At 43.5% G+C, this 22,765-nt stretch overlaps 1 protein-coding gene across 10 annotated transcripts in view; it reads right to left on the bottom strand.

Annotated features, from left to right (window-relative positions):
• Positions 1-22,765, bottom strand: part of POLM (DNA polymerase mu) — a 269,353-nt gene that overhangs the window by 82,227 nt on the left and 164,361 nt on the right. For all 10 annotated transcript variants that reach the window (XM_069214376.1, XM_069214374.1, XM_069214384.1 and 7 more), the window contains one exon: positions 2,060-2,162. In XM_069214376.1, the coding sequence (XP_069070477.1) occupies positions 2,060-2,162 (103 nt within the window). The remainder of the gene's footprint in view (positions 1-2,059; positions 2,163-22,765) is intronic.

Genomic DNA, 22,765 nt, shown 5'->3' with positions numbered 1-22,765 from the left:
ATGTAGTTGCTTTGATGGAGCAAAGGTATCGCGTCCGGCTGAATCACCCAGTGGAAATGTTCGGGAGAACCGTCCACTTGGAGAATAAGGAAACAAAGAGAGTAAACCCATGTGTGCCATCGGTAGATAGCCAATGGCACCTTCTTGAAGGAGCAATTGGACCTCTTCTTCTAACAGGCAGAAATGTTCCTTGCTGAAAAGGTGTTTACAGAGAAGAATGTTGGGTGGGGGTGAAAAGCTCAGAGCAATATCCATGTTTAACTATTGCTAGTACCCGCTTGTCTGTTGTGATTTTCTGTGAAATCATAAAACCTTCCTCCGACAGGTATAGTGTGAAGGTGGAATGGGGGTGGGTGGGGGTGAAGGAGTGTAAGGGGTCACTATTTGGAGGTGGTGGCCCCTTTCCCAGAGCTTCCTTTGCCTCTACGCCAGTTGTTATTGTCCCTGTAGGCTCCCGCTGGAGTAACCCTGTGGTGATTGCTGGTGATAGGCCTGCAGCTGTCACTGATAAGAGGAAGGGGGGTCTAGTGAGAAGGTCTTGGTTTCTTGCCTATACTGCAACCTACAAAAGAACGCCATTGGAGTGGATGTTTGGAGGTCATCCATAATAGCCTTGCCAGAGTCCCTGTCTTTTTTCAGTTTTTCCAGCAATTGTTCAATCTTTGGGCTAAAGGGGTGTTCATCATCAAAGGACAGGCTGAGCAGATGCTGTTGCACCTCTACTTTAAAACCGGAGATATGCAGCCAGGCATGACGTCTCACTAGGACATTGGTGTTGCTCCCACAGGCAGCAGTGTCTGCGGCATCCAGGGCACAGTAAATAGTGGCGTTGGAAATAGCCCTTCCTTCCGCCATCAATTCTTATCCCATCTGCCTATACTTCCCTTGGAAGTGTTTAAGGTCATCCAGCATTTCGTCCCTATGCACTCTGTCATATCGAGAGAACAGTTCTTGACAATCCTCCAGTGTGTGGGTGCCTGCATGATTACTCTTTCCCTACTTCTTCTCCTGTGACCTGGGCATTTGAACACTTATGCGCAGTGTGGACCATCAGGGAACCAGGTGATAATCACCCACGTATGTAGGGTGGGTCATTGGGAAAGGGCTTATATTTCTTGTCCACTCAGGACTTGGCAACCCTTGCTTTAATGGGCTTCTTGACGGTGTTTGTTGTAGTCCTAAGAACCCCCTTGAGTTTAGGAAGGAACTGTACTGTGAAGTGGGTCTTAGAAAGTGTCTCTATCAGGAAGTTGTTGTCTTCATTGAGGATGTGCATAGCTACCTTATGATAATCAGCTGCCCTTTGAACCACTTTGTGGTAGGATGTAGTGTCATCCAAGGGGAATGGCTTTGTTGGATCTGTGTTGCTCGGGGGGAGCAACATTCCAGTCATCCTACAGGTCATCAGTACGCCTTGGATCATAAGGTGTGTTGTAAGTATCGGTATGATGAAGTGGGATGCCGCCTCCTTAAGATGAGTGGGGCAAACCCTCGGCTGAGTATGGAAGAGGAGAAGCGTGCAGTGGTTGTGGAGGGGCGTTGGAGAAGTGGGTGGATCAGGGAGCTGGATGGCATCCCGTACTTGCACCTCTTGAGCTCAGTAAGTGGACTCCAAAGCAATTTCCTCCTGAAAAGTAAACTCTCTCTTTCGAGGCAAACTCTCTGTTGGCTTTGGAAAGAGCTTGGTAGTGATCTTGCCTGTCTGAGGATGGATGAAGAGGTGTGAGCAACCAGCTTTTCCTGCAGTTGCTGGATGATAAGTTGTTCAGAGTCTTTGGAAGAGTAGCTGTAGAGGGTGTTCTTGGCATTTACTGATCTGGATACATTTTGTGGAACAAAGTTATGAGAGCCTAATGCCCAAACATCCCAAAAAAGTGTTGACGCTTACAGTGGAAAACCTCAGCATCTAAGAAGTTAAAAAGTGATACATGAATAATTGCTACAAATATTTTTTTTACTTTTTCAACTGCCATTCTAACAAATTGATTTACAAATAACACAAATTTAACGATCAACTAATTAACAGCTGTATATTGTAGTAACAGCCCATATTTCGTACCTGGCTACTTAACCAGCTCACTACTTTAATAAGGAGCCCCATCTCTTTGCCTTCCGTAGGGTGCGTGATGAGAAAGTCCACATCATGCCCACTCTGCTTCCCTCTAGAGAACAAAATCATGAAGATGATAGTCATAATTCTGTCTGAAGTTATACACTCTTTAGAAAGAACATAACAAAGGATGACAGAGCAAATATCTAAAACATACATACATACATATATATATATATATTTTTTTTATTATCATAAAGCTGAGTAGGCCGTGATTGTTGACTTCATTACTAAGACAGGATACAATGGAAGAAGAACTACGCTTAAGCAGATTGTGAGTTTAAAAGACAAGATCTTCAAGTGGGCTGCGTAAATCAGAAAACAAGTACATGGGACACATTGAGGCTGTAGGGTCAAAGTGTCGCATGTTCATGGGTATGCAAGGCCACAAGTTCATGGGGAGCCTGGGAGTGGGCGAGGAACCTAAAATAACTCTGTGCAAAACATCACACAAACCACTGCAACCGTGCCAGACAGCTGTACATGCTCTGCTCTGGTGTTTGAGCGAATGAGTTGAGCCATGACAGAAAATCTTCATCCAAGTGCCCACACAGAAAATCAGAGGGCCAAAATGCATACATAACCAAGGCAAGCAAGAAACTAAATAATCCCCTATAATCACAGTCAGGACAAACATAGGGTAGCCTTTCTGAAAGGCCAGGAGCAGATACATCATATAAAGTGAATCACCATTTTGAGAACAGGCAAATGGGGTAAACTAAATGACTGGAACTCACTAAAGACATGTAATCATGATGACATATTATACAACAAGGCAAGTCATAATATTAAAAGTGTTTATGGAAAAACTGCAGTAATAAATCCAACATATTTGATAAAGTACAAATAGTAAAGTGTGAAAGCAAAAATAATTTATGACAGTCATATCTGCTAGGGAAGATTCACCAACAACATTAGCAACAGCAAATCAGATTTCCTTATTGGCACTGGGTGTGGACTGGATTTTAAGCTCAATTTTATGGATCACCTATTTTTGGTCTGTATGATTTACAAACAGTGAGACCGCTGTAGGCATAATGGCACAGTCAATCTAAAACATTACTTCAACACCAAAAGTGAAAAAAAACCATACATTTCTTGCTACGGAAAATGTATGGTACAATGCAATGGATAGCCACAGTAATAGACTATCCATATTCTTTTGTAAAAAAGAACCAAACCTAGGCCACAACAGCACCCTGTAGAACCTTCTCAAGAGAGAATCTGATGAAGATAAAATGTAGTAGTATCCATTTCCAAATTTTCTGAGCCTCTAGAGAGAGCATGTGGGACCTCGTACAACCCTGCTTGTTTAGATAGTGAAGGCAGGTGGTGTTGCCTGTTCGAATGAGAACGGATGATGTTTGTACCCTAGTAAGAAATGACTGCAGTGCCAAAACATGGCTCTCAAATATAGGAAATTGATGTGCATTTTAAAAACGGAAGCACTCCATCTGCCCCTTATTTGGAGATCTTGAAGATGGGCTTCTCAACCATCCAGGGAGTCATCTGCGGTAATAATGAAATCTGGAAGTGGAGAGAGAAATGTTTGCCCTGCTGAAAGGTTGCTGGCGGCGTAGTGCCACCATAGAAATGCCTTTTTCATTATCGGCGTAATTCGAATTAGATTATTGAATGATCTGGTTACTTTAAGCCATTGCTTGCCCAACTGTTCTTGGAATGGTCTCAGTCTGAGATGTGTGTGAGGCAGCATGAGAATGGCTGAGGACACCATGCCAAGAAATTACTTGAGGATACGGACAAAAATGAACTCTTTTCTGTATAGACCATAAACCAATGATATTACTCTTCTTTGTCTATCTGCGGACAAGAATGCCTTGTTTTGTATGGTGTCCACAGTTGCCCCGAGAAAACTTATCCTCTGAGAGGGTGAGAGTACTGATTTTTGAAGACTGACTTATTTCCTAGAGAGCGAAACAGCTAGAGGCAAATCAACGTGGCTTCTGACCTCTTCTGAAGAGACTATGCTTTTACAAGCCAATCGTCAAGATACGGAAAAAGTTGTAGTCCTTTGAGACTCAAACGTGCTGCTACCGGGGCAAGGCATTTAGTAAAAACTCAGGGGGCTAAACGGAGACCAAAAGGTAGGACTTTGAACGTAAAGTGAGCTCCTGCCACAGTAAAGCATAAAAAAGTTCTATGCTTTGGGTGGATAGAGAGGTGAAAGTAGGCGTCTTGCAAATCGAGAGTAGCCATAAAGTCCACATGGTCAAGAAGTTATAATATCTCCTGGAGCTTTACCATACGGAACAACTTTTTCTTTATATATTTGTTTAGCTTCCTGATGTCCAGAATGGGGCGCTATTCTCCTGACATTTCCTTTATGAGAAAGAAGCAAGAATAAAACCCCTTTCCTCTCTGAGGATGAGGAAATTTCTCTAAGGCACCCTTCTGAAGCATGATGGCTGCTTGCATCTGGAGTAAGAGGATTTGAGCCACAGGTGATCTTTGTGGCCGATGAGGAGGTGGAAGTTGGACATCCTCTTATTATATCCAAGACCCACTTTTCTGCAGTAATTTGTTTCCACTGGTTGTAGTAACGAGATGTGTGTGCTCCCTTGAGTGGTAGGACAGGGAAAACTGTTGCAGGCTCCACTAAATTGTCACTTATTCCTGGAAGTGTCCCTAGACTGCTGTTTTCTTACGTCTAGGCTGCTATTTGGAAAATGCAGCTTGCGGTGGTGCACAATATTAGTGCTGCTGGTAGGTGGAATGAAACAATTGATAATTTTGAGGTTGGTACCTTTAATTTAATAGCTTCCACAAAAGGCAGAAGGTGTGGGAATTATGTATTCATCCCATTCATTGCTAGAGGGTCTGGCGTCCTGAGTTTTTCCTACTTCTGCATCATCTTCATCGGCTGAAGGTGCATCTTTCATTAGTGGAGCGGCAATTTGTGAGGGTGTAACAACCCTTGAAAGTATAGGAGGTGACGTTGTTGAAGGAGGATGTGGTTGCGATCCCACAAGTGCTGGGAAAAGTGTAGTCCAGTAACATGGCATGTAAGTCTTCTACTAATACCACTAGGAGCTGAACCACGGATTCCTGAATGGTTTCTAAATTTCACTGGGTCTTGTCAGGCGTCCGCTGTAGGCGAAAATCGTGGGTGTAATATTAGTCTAATTCGTCATCATTGTCTTGGTATTAGACATTCAGCTGTGATGGGCTGTGTGCTGGGCCACATAACCCTTCATCATCAGATTCTTCCCAGAAATTGTCAGGAGGTAGTGGTGATACCTGCAAAGGATCTTGGTAAAATTGCCTGGATGATGGTGCTTGAAAAACAGGGGTTGCTTGCAAGCTTGAGGGTCTTTTCATTCTGTATGATTTACGCATCGACGAGAAGCATGCGATCGATGATAGAATATTATGGTGTGATGAGATTGTCTTTGTTGCTGTTGCTGATGGGTTTATACTCGTCGATGTGGTAGTCGTTGATGATTTAGTGGTCATGAACTGTGTAGCAAATGTCGACGATGTAGTCGGTGGAGATGTCGTCAATGATAAAGGTGCTGTCGACATTGGATGCTTTGTTGTCGAAGGTTTCGCCGATGAAGCTTTAGCTGGTGTCTGTGGTATCTCTGTCGACGGAGAGGAGATTTTTGCTACCGACACTAGAGCAAGTTTCTTCTTTGATGGAGATTTTGATAACATTGATGATGAAGAGCTAGAAGGTTTTCTTTTTTGTGAGCAGATTTGTGAGGGATCATGGCATGTTTTCTTAGCAGTGATCTCTCCCTCTTTATGTGCTTTTCAGAAGAGGTGTAAAAGCAAGCAGTGTCCTCATCGTTGGAAATGACATCGGATTTAGTTTTGAGTCTGCAACCAAATTAACAACCTACCCTCACTGTCTTTTAGGGTTTTGGTTGAAGAGGTCCTACAAATTTTACAGTTCTTGACCATATGCTGTGGGTACAAGCAATATATACAATCCGTATGGGGATCCTTCTGGTGAAGTCTCTTCTTACCACAAGACCTGAAGAGTCCTTTCTTAGAAGAGTCTGACATGGTGAGAAATAGATGAATATATTCGCAATGTCAAGAAATACTGAGCAAAGCTCAGGAAGGCTCCCTCTTACACGACGTGCTGTAGAAAATCTGAGGAACTAAGCCTGTCTTGAGAAGGTTCTACAGGGTGCTGTTGTCTGACTGGTTGTGACCTAGGTTTAGTTCTTTTTTGCAAAAGGATATGGATAGGCTATGGCAGTGGCTGCACATTGCATTGTACCATATTAGAGTATATTGCCTTGCTCTTACAGTGATACCGTGGGACTCCCACTTTGACGACGGGGAAGATTCAAGCATGTGAATCTATGAAAGATCCAGTACTGGAGAATGGCACCATCAATCTAGAACATTATTTCAACACCAAAAGTGAAAAAAGTACGCACAGATGTCCAAAGCTGGGGAGTTACCAATTAATCCAGTAGGAGGTGTAGAGGATATGCTCATGAAATTTCCACCAAAACAAATTCCAGACATACAGAAATACATCAGTGTTTAACGTTTAAATGAATGCTTTAAGCCCCAACATAAGTTTCATTTCAATACTGCTTGAAAGGTACCCGGTGAATCTCTGGACAATTTTGCCATCAGCCCTTAAAACATTTGCCATACATCATAAGTTCATCAGTTAAATAATGAACCACAAGAAGATTACATAAACATGAAGGCTACCACTTATTTTGAGCAAAATGCTAGGAGAACAGCATGTGTTTCTGAAAATATTGGAAATAACATATAGAAACAACCGCAGAGTCCTTACAATTGACATGGAAGTGGGAGGCAAGTAAACCACAGAACAAGTTCAACAAATGGAAGTTAGAGATAAAAGTCAAGCTCACAAACTCGTCACCACTGTGAAACATGACGGTACATGTTACAGGTGCAGACTGTCTATTCCACGTTCTGAAAGTGGTCATGATGCAGGCGAAAAATGTTGCAAATGTAACAAAAATACCCATTTTCATTTTACAAGTGTGAGCAAAACAAGTATATCTAATAATAGAAGAGGAGAAACGAAGTGGTAAAATCCACTAGAGGAGAAAGGAAATCCAAACCTTGTGTTAGATCGATAGTCAAGAAAAAGATGTATCAAATGACATTTCACCAGTGAGAAGTGTACAAGAGAGGCTACACATGAAATGTATATCGTTTGCCAATGCTCATATTGAACGTGATGAATCAACCTCCTTGAGAGGGCAATGAAAAAACTGTTCTCTCCCGCACAAAAAGTAGGCCCACACACAGCTAGCTTTGTCCTTTGTGGTGGATGCATCTGTAATATCATGTATGCATCTGAACAGAAAAAAATATTTTAAAAGGAACACTGTCCCCATCACAAGTGTATGTGTTGCAATGGGAAGCAAGCAGACACTTTAGCAATCTTGTAAATTTAAAAAACCTTGCCATCTGGGACAACCTCCTTAAGAAAAGAGAACCGCGTTTTAAAGAGTGAACTTCCAGCTCATGTCTTCTAAAACAATGTTATAGAAAAGTAATAGGGATGGAGACAATGACGGTCAAATTAACATCATATATTGGGTCAACGGAAACCACCTTGCACGTTAATCAAGACGTAGATCTCATTGCTCAACCTTACTGTTGTATATCAGTACATTTACTAAAACAAGTAGAAGTAGTAAAATAAGTTCATAGGAAAAAGATATAAACGAAAACTATGACTGGTCGCACCCCCAGATGTCGACAAACGTAGGCCTGCCAAATGGAAAGTGATGGGTGATGAGATTCTGCAGCATTTGTGTTGACAGGCGATTCAAACGCAGATATTAAGAGACAACATCACCCTGGACCATTCCTGTAGAACATCATTAGTTATCTGAATGGGACGACAGTCCTTTTAAACTGGGCCTCTCCAAAAGACTATCCCCAGCCTTACCTAGAAGAACAGTCTCACTATGTCGGAATATTTTTAGCACTGGGTTTATCCAGATATGAAAGAATTAACTTGTGCATCTCACCTACTGGAGAAATATTTCAGGAGACTATGAAAAAAGTAATCAAATGAGTGAGGAATTTCTTTAACCCTGTGGAAAACATCCTAGTTTCTGGGGGTAATTAGAAAGAGCTCAGCCACGCAGTTTCACAAGTATGTACCTCTCTGGATGTTTGTAAGCACACTCTTAATAGGAAAAATGTGAAACAGACTAACAGGATTTAACATTTTTTGGACAGGTTTTTTTCATCACAATTGTTTTCAAGCGACTCAAATTAAAGCACCCACAGTCTCTGCCAAGAATGATCTAAATCATCTGCACTCAATACATCACATTTCAGACAAGTCAAGGAATGAAAATGAACTGCTCAAATCATGAGAAGAACACCTCATTCAAGTCAGTGAAGCAGTACTGGAAAGGGCCGAGAATCCGCTGCACAAACAAAATGCTGAACTTCTGCCTGTAAAGGAATATATTCCTGCTGTCGTACTGACACCCCTGCTCGTCATCACTCACCTAGAACAAGTGAGAACTAGAACTCCAACAGACTTATCTGGCAAGTGTAAAATGTCCAGTGTTATTGCGTTTTCCATGATCAGTTTTCTATTTTGACTAGGTTGTTTTGTTTGCAGTTTCCTTAGTGGGGTTCTGCTTGAAAAAATAAGGAAGTGCAAGATGTGTTTTGCAGTGACCCTGGCTGGATAACGCAGCTGGAAACTAGAAGCACAGCAGCAAATATTTTGTCAGTTTCGTTTTAAAATGGCAGGATTAAGATATACAGTGAGGCACTAAGAAATATCTCATTGTACTTATGTTTATAAAGGTTTCAAGATAATAAATGGCTATTGACATATTTATGTTGAAGTTTGAATCATGTCTTAACTAGATACCTCTCAAGCTGACTTTACCTATTGTAAGTTCAAGTAGCCAAAGGCAGTCCCATCTGAGCCCATCAATGCAGGGACCGCACGGAGAAAGGCCATGCGGCATCATTTTCTGTACACTGTCTCTCATATTATCTGCATTGTAAGACAGCGCTTTCTGCTGACTCTCTCCAAACCACTGCCAAGCCCACTACGCCTGACTTACGCCCTTGCCTAAGTTATTCAATTTCCTGTCATTGCATAAAACATACCACACACTTCATGAACTTACTGCTGGGAGAGGGTATGGTCTGTCTCGTGCCTCTGTTATGATCAAAACATCCCAGGCTCATATTTTCATCTTATCTAAATTATTCATCTACTCTGTTCAACTCTCTTCTAATCTAAGCCTTCTTTGTGATCTCATAAATTGCCCCACTAGTACTTTCTCATCTGAAGAAAAACGGACTAATTTCCTATTTAATTATTTCTGCCCATAATACTTGGGATGTAAGACCTCAATGTGTGGTGGAAGCTCAAATCTTGCCCTGATGTTTCTGTCCTACTTAACAGCCTTTTAGTACTCCACTCACATGCAGCTCAGTAGGACCAACTCTTACTGCAGGTTACTCACTCGATCTGATCTTTTCTTGTTCTCCTAACAAAGGGCAGCTGAAAAGAGCATACATTTCCCATTGAACAGATGACTCAAAATTGTCTTTCAGGTTTCTTTCTCCCACTGTTTCACTATACCACACCATTTGTAGCATCTCCACATACCTCCCCTGGTCTAGTTTTTCTGTCTAGTGACAGCTTTGGTACCAAACTACAGCACCTCCATTAGCGGACCACTCTCTTGCTACCATAACAAAGGCAAACACGTAGGTTCTGGAAGCAATTAATTCAGGACTGCAGTGAAACGCTAAATTTCAAAGGTCGTAGCCATTGAGCCCTTGGGTTAGGTCCAACCTGTACATCTTCAATTCAGAATCTTAAAAAAACTGAGCGTCAATGGTGCAGTAATTATAAATCCATTATCAAAGCAAATTACAAATCTGAGCTCAAAATCTGCAAGAAAGCAGGTTCTCAGCTAGATATCAATACTTCCAACAAGGCATCTGTTAAGCTCCCAAATCTATCAAGGCTATGTTTGAAGTAGCTAATGAATTTAACAACCCTACCTGTCTTTCTTCTACCATCATCACTTCTCTGGAAACATGTAACAGTTAATTTAATTTTTGACCACTAAAACTGAAGACATAAGACACTCTTTACCTCTGACTACTTCTGTCTCAGCTACAAGAGATATCTCCTTCCTCACTATTACAGAGAGAATAGAAAATGTTACTCATGTTAAACCACTCAAGAGTAAGGAATTTATTTCCAACCTGTTATCCTGTGTCATGCCTTGTGATAGTGTGCCTTGTTCTGTTATGGAATGTGGAGTCTTGGTGGGCTCCAGATTCCAGAAAGCCAAAGCAGGAGATATGACAAGAAGAAGACAGTTGGTTTTCTCCCTGATGTTGTTGGCAGTTCCCTTCTTACTTTATTCATAATAAAGTACATTTTACTTACCTGCTGTCTCCGTTGTAACACTAGCAAGGACCACTGACTTGCTCACGTGGTGCATGCATTTTCAAAGGTGAGTGGACTGCAGGCCAACTCTGTGCTCTCTACCTATTACTCTTCTGTGCTAAGGTGCTGGGCCTCATTTCATGTGGTGAAATGTGATACAGGGAAGAATGGGATGCATTGTGTAGAGATCCTCACAGATCTATGACCCCTAAACACCCTTGCGAACATTTCAGGGTAGATAGTTTTAAATCTATGTAATTAGTAAGAGCCCCAACTGGTGCATGAAAGTAGGTCACCACAATCCCGATCTGCTACAGAAATGAGCTGAGATGCTTTTCACCTTGAAGCTTGCTTCCTCTCTAAAGTGCTGCGGTTTGTCACATCACAAACACAGGATGACACACCATGTGCCTCATTCTGCCTTAGAAAATATACTAACGAAATGTGCACGCTGCTTCTGCAGATATCACATCACACCTAAAGGTCAGATCACTTGCTTCTGCAGAAACCACACAGCTAGACCCATTTAGCATTGTTAGCAAGATATAGCCATACGTTGTGCTATCACGTAAGCGTATTTTTGCTCTGCTTGAATTCTGAGACCAGAAGCCAAAGAGCTTAGTGTACCTTCAAACCACACATCTGGGCCCATACTAAAGGTCTAACAGCTAGGACCAATCAAGTTTCAGCACACCCTTACCTTGCGCTGCTAGGCCCACATATACATTCTTCATTGTATGCTAACACAAGTAGGGGAAATTATGCGCTTTTGTTTCTGAGAATTGTATTATACTCTGAGAAAACTGCTTGCGTCTAAGATGAAACTGGAACCTTTTTGTAGGTGTTCCTTCTGTGGTTTTCCTGCATAAATACAGCTACTTCTGTGCAGTACTTAGGACATCAGATTGCATCTCCACGGAGGTGACTGATCTCTCCTGCACTATTTTGATTAAACCTATATCACTTTGCCAATATTGTGTCTTGGTGGTTTCTTTAACTGATTTTCTTCCAACATATTGGCGATCCAGCCACGAGTTCCACTTTGCCTCATCGGTTGCCACCCTCCAGAACACCGCTTACCCCCCCATCAAATGGATTGAGCACTTTAAAAAAAGGTAAAGGGACACGGATTTCGTAAAAAACTACTACTAATTCCAGGGGGGCAGTTAGGATCTGGAATTTGCGTCATTTAGGTGAGGACAGTGCAAAGTTTGTCCCTTTTTATTTATAGACTTTATATTTGCCATTGTGATATGGATGATTTTTGTATTCGCATGCAAGATTGTGTATAAACAATATTTAAGCATCTCAGTGATAAATCAGGAAGATACAGGGAACTCGACTAAGTAGTTGAAATTTGTCAAAGGCTCAGCGTAGGACTTAAGACTGGGTTTACCAGTGTATGTTTTAACATTACAATAAGAGACCGGCTGGTAGGAGGCTGGCTCTCTATATGGTGTACAGAAATTATGTGCATTGTGCAGAGTGTCCAAGCAATCCCATCTTGGTTTAGAAAGGTAAAAACTAGACCACCTAATGCTCTAATTTTTATGGTAGCTTGGTCGAACAGTTAGGCCAATCTTGGAGAAGTGCTAAGAATTTGTTGTACTCACACTATCAGTAAATGTGTACACATAATTAAAAGAATAACTAAAGACAAATTTACAAAAATACTTCTGATTTAAACATTTTTAAGACCAAGATCATCAAATATCATCAAAATTGGGGAAGTACTTCTTGAGTATGATTTTTCAAAGTTAGCAAAAATAGTCTTTTAATGTGTAATTATGCACCATAGGAATCAATGGGAGAACATTTTTAAAATGCATATAAAATCAGACGATGCGTTTACCAATGTCTCTTTTTGTAGGTCGAAGTCATTGAGGTGTCCTGTGGACCAGCGGTAAAGTTTGGGTGGCTCTCAGTTTCGCCAGGAGCAGCAGCTAAAAAGTCCTTGGAGCTGGTGAAGGACCACGTGGTGGGGACCACCTGGAAAAGCAATGCACAGGCGACTTCAAGGTGAGTCTGGTGGGTTCCCTTGGACTGTAGAGGTCGCAAGGGGTGGGGGACCCCTAGAGCACAGCTGGTTCTCCAGTGCAGGGCACCGAGAGGCCAGGTGCAGAGTAGATTGGTGAGCCGGGAACAATGTGTGAAGGTGCCGTTGGAAGCAGGAGGGAGGTCACTTTGAGGGTGATTACATGTCTGCAGGGCCACTCTGGGGTCTTGCTTGTCCTGAAGTTCCTCCACTGGGGCTTGCTCCTGGTCCTTTGAGAGTCCGGAGTGGATTTTTCTTTTTGGTGTCCGACGTTGGGTGTCCAGTACCCCGGGCTATTGCACAGTTCAGCCACTGGAGGTCGCAGTGCCACCAAACGTGATACACTTGCAGGATTTTTCCTCCAGCTCCTTTGGGTGTAGTTTGGTCTGGCTGCTGTGTCCAGTTCCTTGGTCAGCAGCCAGTCGGTGAACTGGACTTCACTGGTCTTTTGCTTCTTTGTTGCAGAGAGTGATGCCTTCACTCTGGAGGGAGATCTTCCTTGATTTTCAGAAGGGTGGAGGTCCTCTGGGATTTTGTGTCCTTTGTACATGCAACCCCTCAGTGGCGACTGTCGAGTCCTGGGTGCAGCAGGCAGGATTGGGCTCATTTTTCTTTGTGCAGCAGGAATGGAGTTCTCGAGCCTTGGGTCTTCTTTGTTGCAGGCCTTCTTGTGTCCTTGGAATCTGATCTGCAGGTCTAGAGGTGTCCACTAAATACTGCATTTAGTGGGCATTTAGGGGAGTCCCTAGTAGTGACTAATGGGTCATCTACCTTAGGGTGACTACACCCACTATGTGACACACTTCCTGTGGGCAGAGGTCACTTCTCTGTCCCTGATAGTCTATTTTCTTACCATGCAAGATAGAGGAAAATTAAATGGAGAGGTCGCCTAACATGCAACACCTTAGGGGTGGTAAAAGCTGAGGGTGGTCATTTGTGCATTTTCCCGCCGATGCTCCAGCCAAAAGTGGGTTTTGCAACGGGGATGCCCATCTGCTGCTAGCTGCAGGGCAGGAGACGAGTTTTGAACTTTGCTGTATTCCTGTGGGAGGAGGTGTAACACTTCTGCCCAGGCAGGGCTATGTTTTCTGAACCCAGAGAGCAAGGGCTCTCACCCCAGGGTTCCAGAATCTTGTCTGGTGGTGGCAGGTTGGTTGTGATCGGCCAGCAGCCATGCCAGGGCTAGTTAGCTTTTGCAGGGGGCACCTTTGAGGTTGCCCGAGTACATTTTGCAATAAATACAATACTGGTAACAGTATGGATTTATTGTTCTGAGTTGTTTGATACCAAACAACCCCGGGTTCAGAGTGGCCATCATGTAGCTGTGAAACTCGTACTGATCAGTGTCCATCACATGGATTTAAAATGGCGGTTCTGTTCACTTACTATGTCCCAGGTTTGACAAGGACACAGTAGGGGCATATTGCTCATGCATCTACACCCACACATGCATTATAGTGCACCCTGATTAGGGCTGGGAGGCCTGCCAAAGGGGTGGCTTACCTATATTGCATGCAGTGTGTAGTGGACAGGACACACAGGCTGTATACCATGTCCGTTTTGCATTTTGGGATTGCACCAGGACAATCAGCCTACAACGGCAGTGCTTGGTGCACTTGGATGCTTGTCCGTGAGGGTGGCACAATCTGTGCTGCTGCCCTCAGGGGCCTACCTTTAGTACCCAAAGTCCTGGGTACCTAAGTACCATTTACTAGGGACTTATAGTGGCAGCTACGGGTGTTGTCAATGCATCACAACAGTTTTAGGAAAGAGATCTGGCCTTGGGAACCCGATTAGCAGGGGCCCTGGGCACTAACAACCAGACACCAGGCAAATATTGGGGGTTAGCCATGACAAAAGAGGCACTTTTTCACACTGGTGGCCTTAAACTTTGAGTAAGAACAACACATTAGAGTGGTCTTTGCAATCCCAGACATTAGGTCTGGAAGTCACTATTTGTAAATACAAATGTTGAAAGTTTATCCTCTCTATGAATGTGGAGGGAAGTGCCCAATAATTTTTGCCCTAGTATGTAGTATAGATTCAATGAATATGTATATGTAAACAAATGTGGCCACAGATGAATGTAATTTTGTAAGTTTATATTATGTATTGTATAGTGTAAGGAGTAATATGCATGAATTAGGCAAATGTCTCAACATTCCTTGAGTGATCAATCACAACAGGTCCTGGAATTAATTGTCCTTCTTTATAACAGTCATGTTATTGGCTTCTCCAATGGCACTGACCCTGGTAGACTGCCAATACAAGTACCACCTAATAATCCCTTGATAGGATTTTTTTTTTTTTTAACACCTCAGTATTGACACTACATCACCTTTAGATCTAAAGACAACATACATTGATGTGATAAAAGTAGATTTTTTAGGTGATTAGATAAGCTCTCCAAAGAACTAATTAGAAACATTTCTAAAACTAAGGGGTGATTACAACCTTGGAGGATGGGACACTGTCAGAAACGAGGCGGATATCCCATCCGCCGTATTACAAATTCCACTATATCCTATGCGGCATATCTGTCACGTCTGTGACGGAGTATCCTATCCGCCAAGGTTGTAATCAGGCCCAAAGTGTTCGTGCCATCACAACAACCAACAAGGATACTGTCATTTATATATGAGGGTTGCACGGGTGTAGTGGCCTCATGAACATCATAACAACTGTTATCCAAAAGATAGAACTATAAGAAAACAAGTTACTTACCTGTAACTACAGTTATCCAGTATTGGTATCTTTCATAAATTCACAGGCTTGAATCATCCCCGTCGTCGAAGTGGGAGTCCCACGGTACATAAAATAGCAATAAATAATAAATATTTTTTTTTTGCCATAGGCTATAATGGAGTCAGAGCTTGCTCATATAGCCTATCCATGTCCTTTTGTGAAAGGACCCAAACCTGCCTGCTGTCCTATCAGGCACCAGCACCCTCTAGAACCTTCTCCAGAGAAGCTCTCTTCCTCAGATTTTCCAGCACGAGAGTGAAAAATTAAAAACCTGAGAGGAATGCGAGCATCCAAGGGGGAGGAGGGTGGGTCGCATGTGAATTTATGAAAGATACCAATACTGGATAACTGTGGTTACAGGTAAGTAACTTGTTTTCTTATCCAGTATTGGATCTTTCATAAATTCACATGCTTGAATCTGAATAGACAGCAGTATGGTTGATAAACATTGTATCCAGCTGGGTGGAGGGTGCGAGCATGAAGACCCTCTATCTCAATTATAGTTAATAATAACCATAATAATAATAATAATAATAATAACATTTATAGAAAACTCATACATTTCTGAATGTGAGTTACGAAGGAATACAGATACTCTAAGTACGTGCATATATATATATATATATATATATATATATATATATATATATATATATATATATATATATATATAAATATAGATAAAATTCATCTATCTGCATACACATTAATAAGTACATACATACGTACACTTTAGATATTTCCACAGGAAATACAATAGAAACATGGTTATCTGCATCTTAAACCGTATGACTATAACTAAGGAAAGGTCTCACCTTAATGAAAGAGATGGCGTAGCACAGCTTGTCCTACTAGAGAGTCTGTTCTTTGTGATGACTCCAAACAATAGTGCTGCGTAAAGGAGTGTGTGGTTTTCCATGTCGCAGCCTGGCAAATTTTTTCAAGAGCAATACCTTGAAACAAAGCAGCCGATGTGGAGACTGCTCTTGTAGAGTGGGCTCTCGGGCACCTAGTCAAGGGTTTTCCTGCCTTGGTGTGACAAAGTTGGATTGTGGAAGAAATCCATCGGGCTATAGTGGCCTTGGTTACTCCTGTTCCCTGACGTCCCAGAGAATAAGATACTAGGAGTTGGTCTGATTTCCTGATGTTCTTGGTACTTTGCAGGTAAAATTTTAGGCATCGTTTAATGTCCAAAGAATGGAGAGTTCTCTCTGCTATCGTAGTAGGGTTTGGAAAAAAGGTTCGTAGAATAACTGGTTCATTGAGGTGGAATGAAGATGGAACCTTGGGAATATATCTGGGATTGGTTCGGAGCATAACGAAATCCTCAGAAAAAAACTAAAAAGGGTTCTTTAGTAGTGAACGCTTGTATATCACTGACTCTTCTGGTAGAGGTGAGAGCGAGCAAGGTTGACACTTTCCAGGTGATGTACTTGAGTTCAGCTCCATGGATGGGTTCAAAAGGGGCTTTCATGAGCTGGGAGAGAACAATATTAAGGTGCCACTCTGGCGGAGGTAAGCGAACTGGAGGAAAGGTGCGGAACAGCCCTTTCATAAACTGTTTGATGACTCTGGTTGAACCAATAGAAGGCATGTTAGCCGATCGTCTGTAAGAGGCTATAGCTGCTAGGTGAATCTTGACTGATGCATAGGAAAGACCAGCCTTGGAAAGGGAGAGCAGGTAAGGAAGAATTTGCTCAGGATTGATTTGAAATGGGTAAAAATTGTTCTGAGAACACCAAACACAGAACCTCTTCCATTTTAATTTGTATGTCTTATTCGTGCTCTCCGCTCGCGCTTTAGATAATATGAGCCTACATTCTTGGTCGATGTTCATATCTTGGAACTCTCTGAACTCAGGAGCCAAGCATGCAAGTGCAGTGAAGTTGGGTCGGGATGTAAGATGAGACCCTGATTCTTCGATAGAAGATTGTGGTTGCAAGGGAGACGGACTGGATTGGCTATTGACCGGAGGAGGAGCTCCGTGTACCAGTACTGCCTCGGCCACTTGGGGGCTATGAGAATGATCTTGCAGCCTTCGGTCTTCATTTTCCTGAGGAGTCTGGGAATCAGTGGAATGGGGGGAAAAGCGTATGCAAAGATCCCGGACCATCTTATCAAAAGAGCATTTCCCCACGACCCCGGGAGTGGGTATCGACTGGCGTAAAACTGGCATTTGGCGTTCAGGTTGGTGCCGAACAGGTCTAGGATCGGCCGACCCCATCGTTGAAAAATGCTCTCGAGTATGGTCTGGTTGAGTTCCCACTCGTGACAGTTGTCGTCTGTCCTGCTGTGAGAGTCCGCTAGAGCATTGTTGACCCCCGCCAGGTGCTCTGCCCTGAGGCGGACGTTGTTCCGTGTGAGCCAGTTCCAGAGAGACTGAGCTTCCCTTGAGAGGGAGAGGGATCTTGTTCCTCCCTGCTTGTTGATGTAGAACATGCTTGTTGTGTTGTCTGTTCTGACTAACACAGATGATCCTGCGATGCGTGGCAGAAAAGCTTTGAGCGTAAGATGAATCGCCTTCAGTTCTAACAGATTTATGTGCATCTCTTTTTGGAGCTTGGACCATCTGCCTTGAATGCGCATGTCCTGTAAGTGGCCTCCCCATCCTTCCAGGGAGGCGTCCGTGGTGATAACGAAATCTGCTATTGGTGCCAGAAAGGTTAGACCGTGGGAGAGGTGGTTGATGTGGGACCACCATTCTAACATCTGCCGAATCCTTGGTGTGATGATTATTAAATCGTCGAAGGATCCTTGCGACTGGGTCCATTGGAGTTGTAGTTCTTCTTGTAGAGGTCTCATCTTGAGTCTTGCCAGCGGTACTAGGACTATGGCTGAGGAAATCATGCCCAGAAGCGATTTGAATATCGTACTGAAACGAACTTTCTTGCGGAGATTGTGACAGCCAATTGGGTCAGTTTCTGCTGCCTTGCTAGGGTAAGATATGCCTTGTTTTGGATAGTGTCCAATTCTGCTCCCAGGAAAACTCTCCTGCGTGCGGGAAACACGACTGACTTTTGTAGGTTCACTGTTAGACCCAAACTGTTGAATAGTCTTAGGCAGGCATCTGTGGCTTTTGAGGCTAGTAGAGACGACGGAGCTTTTATGAGCCAGTCGTCCAGGTAAGGGAACACTTGGAAACCCTTGCTTCTGAGGGAGGCTGCGACTGGGGCAAGGCATTTCGTGAAGATTCTCGGAGCTGATCTGAGGCCAAATGGCAGGACTCTGAATTGATAATGGGCACTGGCTACTGTAAAACGGAGATATTTGCGATGTTTTTGGTGTATTGGAACGTGGAAGTAGGCGTCCTGGAGATCTAAGGTTGTCATAAAATCTCCAGGATTCAAGAGGTGTAAGATATCTGACAATGTGATCATCCTGAAGGATTGTTTCCGAAGGAACTTGTTGAGCTTCCTGAGGTCTAATATAGGACGCCACTCTCCCGACTTCTTCCTTATGAGGAAAAAACGGGAGTAGAATCCGAGACCTCGTTGCTGCAGAGGAACTGCCTCTATAGCCCCTTTGGCCAGAAGGCTATCGCCCGACGCCCGGGACATCTTGTTTGGGGTCAAGGGCAACAAGTTTTTATGTTTCCTTTGTCCTTGGGACAAGTAGGCCCAACCCTCTGCAGCACAAACCCTTTGGCTGCCTGTTTACAGAGAGTGGAACTCTCTGCAGTTGAGGTAATGTGTTTCCAAAAGATAATGCTGTTCGAACTTGTATTTATGGTTCATTATTTGAAAGCCTTCATTATTAGGGTCAGTACTGTAAATAAATGTTTTAAGGTCACACTTCACTACTGACTTTGGTTCCAGTACAAAAAAAACAAAAAACGTGTATACACATGTTTGAAAAGTTTAGGCTATGAGGCTAAGTATAATGCTCCCATAATGCTCTATGATTAGATGCAAATGAAGTGTCATTTAGTAAAATGTGGTGATGCATGCTAGTATTTCCCAAAAATATTTCTAATGGATAATCAGTGTAACCATTTTCAACACGATTATGGGAAGCATGAAAATAAACAAACACTGACAAAGCCAACTGATCTGACATATTTTTTATAAGTCTTTTAGTTTCATCAATGCGTGTCTTGTTTTGACATGGCTTTTGTAACACTTTATTGTTGTGGGAGCTACAAGGCCCTCAACGTTGTAACAAACACTGGCAAAAATAAAAAGAAAAACGTTTTTGAACTCAAAGCACACGTTGCTACCAGTGGCATAACAAAGGCCCCGCAGCCGCCCTCCAGGGGGCCCCTTCAGCACAGCACCTGCCCTGGGTGAGTCTGGAGAGGGGGCTCCTCCATCTTCTTTGCAAAGGGGCACCCTCCAGTTTCGTTACGTCACTGATTGTCACTGTAGTTCCTGACACTGAACAAAACTACTTTGTGTGCTAATATGCTCCTTGTGGAAGAGCAGAATGCGATCACTCGCAGTAAAGCCAGCTGAAAGAGAGAGAAATAGAAGTTTAATAAAAACAAAATGTCTTTATTAACACCAGACCAAATTAGGGACCAAGACCCACATGTAGGTAGCTTTTGGCATGTCGCAAACAGCGACTTTCGCTGTTTGAGACGTGCAAAAAGCACATTGCGATGCACAAACCCAGTTTTGCGACTCGCAACTAGGAAGGGGTATTCCCTTCCTAATTGCGACTCGCAGTGCAATGTAGGATTGTTTTGTGACCGCGACCAATCGCAGTTTGCACCCATTTCAAATGTGTGCTAACACTTTCGCAAAAGGGAAGGGGTCCCCATGGGACCCCTTCCCCATTGTGAATGTCACTGTAAACATTTTTTCAGAGCAGGCAGTGGTCCTGGGGACCACTGCCTCCTCTGAAAAAATGAAACAAAAAAGTTTCATTTTTCGTTTTTGTAATGCATCTCTTTTTCGCAAATCTGAACCTACCTACGTGTGGCTCCAAATTCTTAAAGAAAGTCACAATAGTGCACACATGGTATATGTCATACCCCTATAAAATATTTGTGAACTGTATTTTAGCATGGGTAAATACGATGTGTAGATTTGCTCATGTGAAAATCTATTGAGCATTTGCAAGTTCATTTTCCCTCCAGCCACTTTCTTCCCAACCCTGGAAGAAGTTCTAATTCTGCCATTGTCAGGAGTAAATGTCCAACCTTTCTTATTATGGGAAAATATTAGAGAAGCTGGTGACAATCTTTAAAACATGCAGGTTAGTAGGTTTGCAGACTTAAAGGCATTCCAGCCCTGGAACTATTGCTTACTGCTTCCTTCAGCCCCAGTATGCAGACCTGCAGAAAGGTGGCAAAATAAGGAAATTGCTACAGTAGGGATTGAAACTGCAAGTATTCAAGCCCTACTATGGTGGTAGCCCTGGCATAATCAGAGAGGCTATTATCAGAGCTCTTACATAATGAGATTGCTGCCATAATTTGTCGCCACACTACATGGCACCAAAGGGACAAGTAGATCTTTTTACAGGACAAGTAGATTTGAGAAGCAACCTGTCCCCTGGACAAGTAGATATTTTAATAAATTCCACACCCCTGCCGATGTTACCTTCTTCCATTCTTGGGTGAAGTTGGAAATGTTTGCTCCTATTTGTTGATGTTGCGGGCATTGAGGGAGCATAGCCGGTGCCTGTGGAAGATCATTGCTTTCTGGGTTGATCTCTGGATTGTGACCCCTGTCTTCGTTTCCCTCCCTGTCTGGTATAGGAGGCAGTCGATGATTGCCTGTACTGCTGATGGTATGAAGGCCTGTACTGCGATTGCTGGTACTGTCTATGAAAGGAACCTCAAAATGAGGTGAAACCTCTCCCTCTAGCCCCTCGAAAGGGCTGCTTCCTGCACTGCAGGGTACCCAGGGACTTGGCCGTGTCTGTGTCCGTCTTAATAGTTTGAAGTGCGTCATCCACATGTTTGCCAAACAAAGATTCCCCATCGTAAGGCATGCCTAGAATTCGGGACTGCACTTCTGGTCTGAAGGATGTGGCCTTGAGCCAACCTTGTCGTCGTAAGACAGCAGCGCCCGCTAGTTGGCGGAAACCAGTAGAGGCTATGTCCAGAGCGCAGTCAATAATCTCTTCCAACGCACGCTCACCTTCCTGTAGGATCTTTCGTGCCTCTTCTTGCTTATTTTCTGGGATGAGGTCCAGGAGAGGTTGCATGTCGGACCACATCTGACGATCATATCGGCCTAAAATTGCTAATGAATTCGCTGCCCTGACAGTGATTGCAGACATTGAGGAGAATCTTTTGCCTATATTATCCAGTCTGCGACCTTCCTTGTCTGGAGGAGTGGAGATAGGCGTTGATGGATTTTTGGAGTGCCTTTGAGCAGCCTGTGAGATGACCGAATCAGGCTTTGGATGGCCAGTAAGGCATGCCGGAGAATCTTGGGTCGCCTTATATTTTTTATCCAGTTTTTGTGGAACTGGAGGAACAGTAGCCGGATTCCGCATAATCTTTGTGCCCTCGCTCCAAATGTAATCAATAATCGGAATGGACCGTACCGACTTCCATGATTGTTCTTTGAAATCATGCAGGAAACATTCCGATTGGGAGACAGATGTTGGTAGGTGGAAACGTACTGCGGCTCTGTCCATAAGATTATGGAAACTACCTATGTCCTCGGGCGGAGAATCAGAGGGGCGAGGAGGTGGTGGAGAAGGAGTGGGGGCCAAGTAATCATCCCATTCCTCTGTAGGATGTTGTGGAGTAGAAATTTCTCCTTCTTCTTGTTCTTCTTCCCCTGAAGTGGAACCTTCATCTCTGGGGGGTGCAGCTAACACCGAGTGTGATGTTGATCTTGGAGTAGCTGGAGGAGGAGGAGCATTACCTGGCATCACCGTAGAGACCGGCGCCGGTGGTTGATCTTCCGCTGGAAACCTTCTCCTATAATCCTGAAGCATGGATTGTAAATTTCTACGGTGTCTCTGTGTTGAGGCTCCCGTGTTTCATAGTATTGGTCCCGATGAGAGTAGTATGGTTGATACTGTTCATACTCATTCTCTTCATCGTCATCTTGATATTTGACATGGAGATGCGAAGGGCTATGTGCATCTCCAAAAGGACCTTCGTCTGATTCCTCCCAGTCAAGAAGATGACTGGGTAGTAAAGCCGACACCTTGTTTGGAGATGTGTCGGTAGGATAAACGTCCTGTGCAGGTAGACTTCTGATGCTGACCATGGCTCGGAGAGCTGGAGACCTGGAAGAGGTAGGAATGGCCTCAACGTGTCCGCTAGGCATCACTGCTGTCGATGGCGTGAAAGTTGATGCAGCCGTGGATGATGCAGATTTTTCCGTCGACGGTGGAGTCGCTGACGATGATTTCGCCGACGATGGTCTCGCCGACGATGGTCTCGCCCATGGTTTAGTCGACGGTAGTGTCGTCGACGGTAGTTTCTTCGACCCCCGTCGATGGCGATAGCACCGATGAGAATGACGTGGGTGAGGTTATAGTCGATGGGCAG

This window comes from Pleurodeles waltl, chromosome 11 (assembly GCF_031143425.1).
Source record: "Pleurodeles waltl isolate 20211129_DDA chromosome 11, aPleWal1.hap1.20221129, whole genome shotgun sequence".
NCBI classification, from domain to species: domain Eukaryota; kingdom Metazoa; phylum Chordata; class Amphibia; order Caudata; family Salamandridae; genus Pleurodeles; species Pleurodeles waltl.
The sequence above is the reverse complement of the archived record's forward strand: the minus strand, read 5'-3'. Positions and strand labels throughout refer to the sequence as shown.